The sequence below is a fragment of the Aquarana catesbeiana genome, linkage group LG13 (assembly GCF_042186555.1).
Source record: "Aquarana catesbeiana isolate 2022-GZ linkage group LG13, ASM4218655v1, whole genome shotgun sequence".
NCBI classification, from domain to species: domain Eukaryota; kingdom Metazoa; phylum Chordata; class Amphibia; order Anura; family Ranidae; genus Aquarana; species Aquarana catesbeiana.
Genome location: NC_133336.1, coordinates 228,506,209 through 228,518,282, shown reverse-complemented (window position 1 = coordinate 228,518,282; position 12,074 = coordinate 228,506,209). Strand labels below are relative to the sequence as shown.

The following is a 12,074-nucleotide window of genomic DNA, read 5'->3' as shown; positions in this document are numbered from 1 at the left end:
TAGTCAGAGACTGCAGACATATTACATAACATGGTCAGAGTCTGCAGACATACTACAGGAGATGGCCAGAGACTGCAGACATACTACAGGAGATGGTCAGAGTCTGTAGACATACTATAGGAGATGGTCAGAGACTGTAGACATACTACAGGAGATGGTCAGAGTCTGTAGACATACTATAGGAGATGGTCAGAGTCCGTAGACATACTACAGGAGATGGTCAGAGAATGTAGACATACTATAGGAGATGGTCAGAGTCTTTAGACATACTACAGGAGATGATCAGAGTCTGTAGACATAGTACAGGAGATGGTCAGAGTCTGTAGGTATATATTACAGGAGATGGTCAGAGTCTGTAGACATACTATAGGAGATGGTCAGAGTCTTTAGACATACTACAGGAGATGATCAGAGTCTGTAGACATAGTACAGGAGATGGTCAGAGTCTGTAGGTATATATTACAGGAGATGGTCAGAGTCTGTAGACATACTATAGGAGATGGTCAGAGTCTGTAGACATACTTTAGGAGATGGTCAGAGTCTGTAGACATACTATAGGAGATGGTCAGAGTCTGTAAACATACTATAGAAGATGGTCAGAGTCGGTAGACATACTATAGAAGATGGTCAGAGTCTGTAGACGTACTACAGGAGATGGTCAGAGTCTGTAGACATACTATAGGAGATGGTCAGAGTCTGTAGACATACTATAGGAGATGGTCAGAGTCTGTAGACATACTTTAGGAGATGGTCAGAGTCTGTAGACATACTACAGGAGATGGTCAGAGACTGCAGACATACTACAGGAGATGGTCAGAGTCTGTAGACATACTACAGGAGATGGTCAGAGTCTGTAGACGTACTACAGGAGATGGTCAGAGTCTGTAGACGTACTACAGGAGATGGTCAGAGTCTGTAGACATACTGTAGGAGATGGTCAGAGTCTGTAGACATACTATAGGAGATGGTCAGGGTCTGTAGACATAGTACAGGAGATGGTCAGAGTCTGTAGACATAGTACAGGAGATGGTCAGAGTCTGTAGACATACTATAGGAGATGGTCAGAGTCTGTAGACATACTATAGGAGATGGTCAGAGTCTGTAGACATAGTACAGGAGATGGTCAGAGTCTGAAGACATACTATAGGAGATGGTCAGAGTCTGTAGACATACTACAGGAGATGGTCAGAGTCTGCAGACATACTATAGGAGATGGTCAGAGTCTGTAGACATACTATAGGAGATGGTCAGAGTCTGTAGACATACTACAGGAGATGGTCAGAGTCTGTAGACATAGTACAGGAGATGGTCAGAGTCTGAAGACATACTATAGGAGATGGTCAGAGTCTGTAGACATACTATAGGAGATGGTCAGAGTCTGTAGACATAGTACAGGAGATGGTCAGAGTCTGAAGACATACTATAGGAGATGGTCAGAGTCTGTAGACATACTACAGGAGATGGTCAGAGTCTGTAGACATAGTACAGGAGATGGTCAGAGTCTGAAGACATACTATAGGAGATGGTCAGAGTCTGTAGACATACTATAGGAGATGGTCAGAGTCTGTAGACATACTATAGGAGATGGTCAGAGTCTGAAGATATACTACAGAAGATGGTCAGAGTCTGAAGACATACTACAGGAGATGGTCAGAGTCTGTAGACATACTATAGGAGATGGTCAGAGTCTGTAGACATACTACAGGAGATGGTCAGAGTCTGTAGACATACTATAGGAGATGGTCAGAGTCTGAAGACATACTACAGGAGATGGTCAGAGTCTGAAGACATACTACAGGAGATGGTCAGAGTCTGTAGACATACTATAGGAGATGGTCAGAGTCTGTAGACATACTATAGGAGATGGTCAGAGTCTGAAGATATACTACAGAAGATGGTCAGAGTCTGAAGACATACTACAGGAGATGGTCAGAGTCTGTAGACATACTATAGGAGATGGTCAGAGTCTGTAGACATACTACAGGAGATGGTCAGAGTCTGTAGACATACTATAGGAGATGGTCAGAGTCTGAAGACATACTACAGGAGATGGTCAGAGTCTGAAGACATACTACAGGAGATGGTCAGAGTCTGTAGACATACTATAGGAGATGGTCAGAGTCTGTAGACATACTATAGGAGATGGTCAGAGTCTGTAGACATACTATAGGAGATGGTCAGAGTCTGTAGACATACTATAGGAGATGGTCAGAGTCTGTAGACATACTATAGGAGATGGTCAGAGTCTGTAGACATACTATAGGAGATGGTCAGAGTCTGTAGACATACTATAGGAGATGGTCAGAGTCTGTAGACATACTATAGGAGATGGTCAGAGTCTGAAGACATACTACAGGAGATGGTCAGAGTCTGTAGACATACTATAGGAGACTATACTTAGCGCCTGCATAGGCCTTCTGGGCTCACCATGTTGGGAGGAAGTGGGTCCAGATGTTCACAGTTTCATTGGTCATTTGGAAGGAGCTGAGAAGGCAGTCCAGGGCGGTACTTTTTGGGTGACGGTACCCCGACATGATTCCATCTTCCCAAAATACCTAAATCATTGACAAGAGTTAATCGATGAGAAAGTTATTTCTTCTATACGTTATAAAATATATAAATGAATTTAGGCTGCCAAACATTCTACAAATGAAAAACAATGACATTTCCTACAACAACAAAAAATTTCCCTCTTTTGTCTGTAACTGTAAAGTTTTCCGCTCCTTATAGGAGGACCTGTCACACCCCTATGACATAGGATCAGGGGCTGACTGCACACGCCCCTGAGGTCCTCCTGCCATAGGATAGTAAGAGGAATGTGAGGAGCAATCATATCATTTTTCAGAAATGCTCCACCTTGTATCAATAAGAAAGCCATCCTTGAGCTGTAGCCTAGGCTGAGAGATGATGTAATCCGTTTGCTGCAAGCAAGAGGAAGCCTGTCCTTAATCGCCTTCACCCTGGAGATCACTCAGACTAAACAGCATAACTTTGTTTGAAGTAAGGTGAGAGGCTGCGGGGGGGGGGCTGATCTGTGTCAGACATTTACAAACACAGTCAAGAACTGCACAGACATCAGGTTTTGGATGATGACCCCTGGGTGGCACGCAGCGTGCCGCTCCCACGACCGCTCCCACGACCGATGTCAGTGTGTTGAAGATCCTGGTACCCGGCCGCCTTGTGATCACTTATGAATTTAATTTGTAACAGCTGTGTTTTCCTGTAGTGATGCTGTGATTGGCCCACAGCTATCACATGGTACCTGGGCCAATACCAGAGCCCTGTACCATGTCATTAGCTGTTGCCAAATTACAGATCACTAGAAATCATAGTTGTTATGAATGTAACCCTTTCATTACAGTTCAAAACATTAAACATTGCTGTTACAGTGATCATCATTGTAACAACAATCAAAGTGGAAAATAAAAATCCCTGATCACCCTCTCAGAGTAGTACCGTGTTACTATGGTGACAACGAAACTACTCTGATGACAGTATGTAATAGACATGTGCGGTTTTTCGGAATTTCGGATGTATCCAAATTTCCGAATTAGAATAGTACCGAATTTAAACGAATCCGAAATAACAAAAAGAAAACTTGGACGAAATTCGAATAGTTTTCTAATTCAAAAAGTTTTAAAATTCGAATAGTTTTCCAATTTCCAAACAGAATAAAACAGAATAGAAAATAAAGGAATAGAATATGAAGACATTTTTTTTTCTATTCTATTCCTTTATTTTCTAGTCTACTTTTTTCTTTGGAAATTGGGAAACTATTTGAATTCCAAAATTTTTCAAATTCGAAAACTATTCGAAATTGATTTGAATCATTTTGAAAACGAATAAAGTCCTAAAACAAATTCAACTAAATGAATTTATTCAAATAACAAATTGATACCAAAACTAAACAAATTTTTTGAAAAAAAAAATAGTAAAAAAATAATAAAAATTTGAAAAAAAAAAGAAAATAGAATGTTAAAAAATAATTTAAATGTATTTCTTTTTTAACACCAGTCAGTATCCCTGATCACCACCACACCATTTATATGAGGAAGCTGTACTGTAACGGTGACAGTATGTAAAGAAAAAAATGTGGAAAAAAAAAAATATTTCTTCATTTTCCAAAAAATTGTAACAAAAAATTGTAACCTAAAAAAACTCGCCATATCTCTTCTATTATACAGGATTCATATATAGCGTCACCAGTTTGTGCAGCAAGGTTACCAAAGGTACCAAAATTAGGAAATATTTTTTTTTTCCCCAAAACATTTTGTCTTTTTTTATTTATATAATAATAAAATAAAAAAAAATGCAGTGGTGATCAAATACCACCAAAAGAAAGCTCTATTTGTGTGAAAAAAAGATATAAAACTTAATTTGGGTACGATGTCGCATGACCGCGCAATTGCCGGTTAAAGTAGGGCACTGCTGAGCTGAATAGCAAAAAAATGGCCCGGTCATGAAGGGGGGAGGGTAAAACCTTCTGGAGCTCAAGTGGTTAATTATCATTGTTATATTTATTAATTTTTTTATTATGTTTTTATTAAATTTGAACATCGTAATAAATAATATTTATTATTCATTTATGAATCATTATAATTTGGTATAATAATATATTATGATGAGATGTTGTGTAGAATGTAATGTGATAAAAAAATTGCCAAAAAAAAGTATATATATATCTATATCTATATAGATATATAGCTATAGCTATATATCTATATAGATATAGATATATATACACAGTATATGTTTATGTGAGGTTTTTGTATGGGACTTGCGTTGCTTCCTGTCCTCACTGGTTGCCAGATGAAGAGATAGAACACGCTGTGATATTTCAGAGAGAGAAGGGGAAGTGAAGACAGTAACTAAATAAAACAAGATGGAATTATAGGAATAAACCAACACTGCCACCATTTGTATTTCACGGGGGATCAGAACATTCAGTTCAGGGGGGAAAAAAAGCTCACTGTTTAGGGAGTATTTAAAAAAAAATCACATAGTTGTCCATCCATTGAAACTGCATGTACATTTGTTCTGTGGGAATGGAGCAAAAATCGAACGTTCTCAGGCTCTATTTTCTGTAGAATGAGGAAAAATACCACATTATGGCCACTAGGTGGAGCTAAGGAAAAATACCACATTGTGGTTACTGAATGGAGCTGAAGAAAAATACCACATTGTGGCCACTAGGTGGAGCTGAGGAAAAATACCACATTGTAACCACTAGGTGGAGCTGAGGAAAAATACCTCATTGTGGCCACTAGGGGGAGCTGAGGAAAAATACCACATTGTGGCCACTAGATGGAGCTGAGGAAAAATACTACATTGTGGCCACTAGGTGGAGCTAAGGAAAAATACCACATTGTGGCCACTAGGTGGAGCTGAGAAAAAAATACAGCATTGTGGCCACTAGGTGGTGCTGAGGAAAAATACCACATTGTGGCCACTAGGGGGAGCTGAGGAAAAATACCACATTGTGGCCACTAGGGGGAGCTGAGGAAAAATACCACATTGTGGCCACTGAATGGAGCTGAGGAAAAATACCACATTGTGGCCACTAGATGGAGCTGAGTAAAAATACCACATTGTGGCCACTAGGTGGAGCTAAGGAAAAATACCACATTGTGGCTACGGAATGGAGCTGAGAAAAAATACCACATTGTGGCCACTAGATGGAGCTGAGTAAAAATACCACATTGTGGCCACTAGGTGGAGCTGAGAAAAAATACAGCATTGTGGCCACTAGGTGGAGCTGAGGAAAAATACCTCATTGTGGCCACTAGGTGGCGCTGAGGAAAAATACCACATTGTAACCACTAGGTGGAGCTGAGGAAAAATACCTCATTGTGGCCACTAGGGGGAGCTGAGGAAAAATACCACATTGTGGTTACTGAATGGAGCTGAAGAAAAATACCACATTGTGGCCACTAGGTGGAGCTGAGGAAAAATACCTCATTGTAACCACTAGGTGGAGCTGAGGAAAAATACCTCATTGTGGCCACTAGGGGGAGCTGAAGAAAAATACCACATCGTGGCCACTGAATGGAGCTGAGGAAAAATACCACATTGTGGCCACTAGGTGGAGCTAAGGAAAAATACCACATTGTGGCCACTAGGTGGAGCTGAGAAAAAAATACAGCATTGTGGCCACTAGGTGGTGCTGAGGAAAAATACCACATTGTGGCCACTAGGGGGAGCTGAGGAAAAATACCACATTGTGGCCACTAGGGGGAGCTGAGGAAAAATACCACATTGTGGCCACTGAATGGAGCTGAGGAAAAATACCACATTGTGGCCACTAGATGAAGCTGAGTAAAAATACCACATTGTGGCCACTAGGTGGAGCTAATGAAAAATACCACATTGTGGCCACTAGGTGGAGCTGAGAAAAAAATACAGCATTGTGGCCACTAGGTGGAGCTGAGGAAAAATACCACATTGTGGCCACTAGGTGGAGCTAAGGAAAAATACCACATTGTGGCTACGGAATGGAGCTGAGAAAAAATACCACATTGTGGCCACTAGATGGAGCTGAGTAAAAATACCACATTGTGGCCACTAGATGGAGCTGAGGGGCATACTTATTTACCTATGGCACTCAGCTCCATCTAGTGGCCACAATGCAGTATTTTGCTCATTCTTTCACAGAAAGTGAAGGGAATAATCTCCGCAATGGGGACACAGCTGTCAAAAAAGAAACAAAAATTACCCAGGGGGGTTCTAACCCCAAAATGGAAAATAACACAGTTTTGCTTTCATCTCTACTTTATTATAATACTGCAACATACCACGCGGTGGCTGCATTAGTTTTCTTTTGTCCTGGCTAGGAACCTTTTCAGCGAGTGCAGAATACACCTGTTGATCCTGCCACAAGTCCGGTGCCCTCCTAACATCCTACGGACTGAACTCAAATCTGGAACTCTGTTACCAGGGCGGCCGGCACCGCGGCAAAAACGCAACCCTATTGGGTGAATGAGGCAGCACCACGGCATGCAGTGGTGCAGGCTCATCAGGATTAAAGCAGGTGATGACAGGTCACCTCCCAGCCACCCTCTGAAGAGCGATCCACCCCCCAGATTGCTTTTTAGAGGGGGCAGCGAGGTCCGTCGCAAGTGTGAACGGCAGAAAACAAGGGAGAAAAAAAAAAAAGAAGAAAAGGAATGCAGCCGCCACCTGTGATGGAACCTGGAAACAGACAAAGATGTTAGAAGGTGACCTACCCGGGGCATCTGGTGCACATTGAGCAGCTGGGGCAGCTTGACGGTCAGCATGTTGTATGACGGGGCGGCGGGGACTCCTTCACAGCCCTGATCCCGTCACCGGTCCCCCACCGAACATCCGCTCTACAGAAGAGGAACACAAGAGGAAGTCAGACCTTCAGAGGCAGAGAAGGACTCGGCAGGGAAGAGTCAGGAAGCAGAGAGACAATGTCACCCACCCCCCCCCTCCGCTGTCAGACCTTCCACATCAATTCCAGATGGTGGGCGCCCTCTGATCCCCGGGAGCGCTATGCTCAACACCGCCCCCCCCCCAATTCTCCCATCGCTCTGAGCGCGCTCACAGCTGGACCCCGAGGCACACGTACACGAGCGATCTGCCAAAGGATTTGTATCTCTGTCCATCCAGTCCTGAGATTTACACAGCTCCGCCACACAGCACAGCCCTGCCTGGCAAGTCCATCTTTTCTCCATTGCAGTAAAAGTGAAGGTAGCCATACCCCCCCCCCCCCCGACCCATTCCTCCACCCATGCTGACCGATCTCCCACTCTGCCGGTTGTAAATTGAGGGCAGGCCCCGCCCCGCGTGTCAGAATACCTGGACAGGTATAGAATCTGATTGGATGAAGCCAACAATTTTATGCTTCAATTTTTCAATCCGGGGGTGTCAGGTTGGGGGGCAGCACTGAGCAAATTTCAGCCAGCTCCTCGAGGAACTCAGCCCCCTGTTATTTGGACCCCCTCAAATTCAGCCCCCTGTTATTTGGACCCCCTCAAATTCAGCCCCCTGTTATTTGGACCCCCTCAAATTCAGCCCCCTGTTATTTGGACCCCCTTAATTTCAGCCCACTCTAATTTGATTCCCCTCAAATCCAGCCCCATTATTTGGACCCCCTCAATTTCAGCCCCCTGTTATTTGGACCCCCCTCAAATTCAGCCCCCTGTTATTTGGACCCCCTCAATTTCAGCCCCATTATTTGGACCCCCTCAATTTCAGCCCCGTTATTTGGACCCCCTCAATTTCAGCCTCCTGTTATTTGGACCCCTCAATTTCATCCTCCTGTTATTTGGACCCCCTCAGTTTCAGCCCCCTGTTATTTGGACCCTCTCAATTTCCACCCCATTATTTGGACCCCCTTAATTTTAGCCCCCTCTTATATGGACCCCCTCAATTTCAGCCCCCTGTTATTTGGATCCCCCTCAATTTCAACCCGCTGTTATCTGGACCCCCTACATTTCAGCCCCCTGTTATTTGAAACCCCCTCAGTTTCAGCCCCCTGTTATTTGGACCCCCTCAGATTCAGCCCCCTGTTATTTGGACCCCCTCAATTTCAGCCCCGTTATTTGGACCCCGTCAGTTTCAGCCCCATTATTTGGACCCCCTCAATTTCAGCCCTGTTATTTGGACCCTGTCAGTTTCAGCCCCATTATTTGGACCCCCTCAATTTCAGACTCCTGTTATTTGGACCCTCTCAATTTCAGCCCCGTTATTTGGACCCCCTCAATTTCAGTCCCCTGCTATTTGGACCCCCCTCAATTTCAGCCTCCTGTTCTTTGGACCCCCTCAATTTCAGCCCCCTGCTATTTGGACCCCCCTCAATTTCAGCCTCCTGTTATTTTGACCCCCTCAATTTCCGCCCCATTATTTGGACCCCCTCAATTTCAGTCCCGTTATTTGGACCCCATCAGTTTCAGCCCCATTATTTGGACCCTCTCAATTTCAGCCCCCTTTTATTTGGACCCCCTCAATTTCAGCCCCGTTATTTAGACCTCCTCAGTTTCAGCCCCATTATTTGGACCCTCTCAATTTCAGCCTCCTGTTATTTGGACCCTCTCAATTTCAGCCCCCTGTTATTTGGACCCCCCTCAATTTCAGCCCCCTGCTATTTGGACCCTCTCAATTTCAGCCCCATTATTTGGACCCCCTCAATTTCAGTCCCCTTTTATATCTGCCCGGAGTGTAGAAAATAATTCTGAGCTGCTCATCCTGTGAAATTGCTTCTACATTTGTTTTATGTGACTGAGGTCAAAGTCGAATGTTATTAGGCTATTTTCTCTCCAGGTTGAATGTGATCCATAGATAAAGAATAGAGTGTTATCAGGAAAATACTGCATTATGGCCACTAGATGGAGCTGCTAGTCATGGGAAATCATCACTTATTTCATACAATTGTTATTTGTGAATGGGGACAAAAATAAATGTTCTTAGGCTATTTTCTCTCCAGGTCAAATGTTATTTATTGATAAAGAATAGCATGAATCAAAAAAATACAAAATGATGACCTCTAGAGGGAGCTGATGGTCGTAGGAAATCATCGCTTTTTTTGCTATGATTGTTCTGTGCAAATGGGGACTAAAACGAATGCTCTTCAGCTATTTTCTTTCCAGGTCAAATGTGATTCATTAATAAAGAATATAGTGTATCAGGAAAATACTGCAATATGGCCACTAGATGGAGCTGCTAGTCATGGGAAATCATCGCTTATTTGATATGATCATTCTGTGCAAATGGGGACAAAAACAAATGATCTTACGCTATTTTCTCTCCAGGTCAAATGTTATTCATTGATAAAGGTGGGAGTGAATCAGGAAAATACTGCATTTTATTACCAAATATTTATTTTCTATAATTACCTGCTCCATCTAGTGGCAAAAATGTGGCATGTTCCTGATTCACCCTATTCTGTATGGATAAATAACATTCAACCTGGAGAGTTAATAGCTTGATAACATTTGTTTTTGTCCCCATTCACACAGAACAATCATACCAAATATGGTATAACTGCCTATGACCATCAGCTCCACCTAGTGGCGATAATGCAGTATTTCCCTGATCCACTTATTGTGTATTGGTAAATAACATTCTATCTGTAGAGATAATAGACTAATATCATTCATCCCCCCCACCCCCCCATTCACAGAGCATGAATAACCACAGCAAATATGTGACCACAATCTCCATCTAGCGGGCCTAATGTGTTATTTTCCCAATTCACTATGATCTTACCAATGATAAATAACATTCAACCTGGAGAGATAATAGCTTAATAACATAAACCCATTCACACAGAAGATCATAGCAAATATGGGATTACTTTCTATGACCATCAGCTCCATCTAGTGGCCATAATGCAGTATTTTCCTGATCCACTTATTGTGTGTGGATGAATAGCATTCTACCTGTTGAGATAATAGCCTAATAACATTTATCCCCCCCCCCCATTCACACAGAATGAACAATCATAGCAAATATGTGACCATAAGCTCCATCTAGTGGCCATAATGTGGTATTTTCCCAATTCACTCTGATCTTATCAATGAATAACGTTTAACCTGGAGATATATATATACATAGCCACAGCTATATCTCCGCTTTCCGATCTCTGCTTTCTTTTTTAATTATTGTTTTGCCCTATTTTCATGTATTTTTTGTGTCTTGTATTAAACTGCATTATTTTTCCGTAGTATACTGACATCTAGTGGCAGTTACTGGTCACTACAACTTGTTTACTATGTGACTTTGGTTTCTCCCTCTGTTCTCCCCTTCTGTTTAGCCCTAGCTAGTTCACTCCTAGCTAGAAACCCTACTCACTTCTTCCAGTCAGTGTTAGTTATTCACACTAATCCCCCCCCAATCCATACCAGGCCCTTCAGGTCTTTCTAATGGGCACCCCACATCAAAATGTATTTAAAAAATGGCGTGGGGTCCCCCCCGAATCCGTACCGGGCCTGAAGGGTCTGGTATGAATTCTGAGGGGGACCCCATGCCAAAATGTAAAAAAACAGAGTGGGGTTGCCCCAATCCATACTGGGCCCTTCAGGTCTTTCACTCCATGCAAAAATGTAAAAAAAACGGTGTAGTGTTCCCCCCAATCTATACCAGGCCCTTCAGGTCTTTCTAAATGTATTTAAACAAGGGGCCAAGCCACAATGTAAAAGACAAACGGCATGGGGCCCCCCCAATCCATACCAGGCCCTTCAGATCTTTCTAAAGGGGAACCCCAAGCCAAAATGTAAAAAAAACGGAGTGGGGTCCCCCTGAATCTGTACCGGGCCTGAAGGGTCTGGTATGAATTCTAAGGGGGACCCCATGCCAAAATGTACAAAAAAACAGCATGGGGTCCCCCCAATCCATACCGGGTCCTTCAAGTCTTTCCTAGTGGAACCCCATGCTAAAATGTAAAAAAAAAAGAGATGTAGAGTTCCCCCCAATCCATACCAGGCCCTACAGGTCTTTCTAAGGGGAACCCCACACCAAAATGTAAAAAAAAACGGCATGGGATCCCCCCCCAATCCATACCAGGGCCTTCAGGTCTGGTACGGATTCTAAGGGGAACCCCACACCAAAATGTAAGAAAAACGGTATAGGGTCCCCCCCAATGGGAACCCCCATGCCAAAGTGTAAAAAAAAAGGCATAGGGGCCCCCCTCCAAGCCATACCAGGCCCTTCAGGTCTTTATAAGGGCCCCCCGAATCCGTACCGGGCCTGAAGGGTCTGGTATGAATTCTAAGGAGAACCCCACGCCAAAATGTTAAAAAAAATGGTGTAGTGTCCCCCCAATCCATACCAGGCCCTTCAGGTCTTTCTAAGGGGAACCCCACACCACATTTAAAAAAAAAAAAAACTGCATTGGGTCCATACCAGACCCTTATCTGAGCATTTTGAAAAAATGATCCGCACTCCGGTTGTTGCTCTTAAAATGTCTTCATTTTATTGAATAGCGACAGTGAACAAACGCAGATTAAGTCAGTTGACGTGTTTCAGCCTATAAGGCCTTACTCATAACCTTATGACTAAGGCCTTATAGGCTGAAACGCTGTCAACTGACTTAATCTGCGTTTGTTCACTGTGGC

General features: G+C 43.1%; 1 protein-coding gene across 2 annotated transcripts in view; it reads right to left on the bottom strand.

Moving 5' to 3' along the window:
* Positions 1-12,074, bottom strand: part of PAQR6 (progestin and adipoQ receptor family member 6) — a 36,019-nt gene that overhangs the window by 6,997 nt on the left and 16,948 nt on the right. For both annotated transcript variants that reach the window (XM_073609373.1, XM_073609371.1), the window contains exons 2-3: positions 7,224-7,346; positions 2,428-2,555 (exon numbers count right to left, since the gene is read on the bottom strand). In XM_073609373.1, coding sequence (XP_073465474.1) covers positions 2,428-2,555; positions 7,224-7,274 — 179 coding nt within the window. In that variant the 5' untranslated portion in view covers positions 7,275-7,346. The remainder of the gene's footprint in view (positions 1-2,427; positions 2,556-7,223; positions 7,347-12,074) is intronic.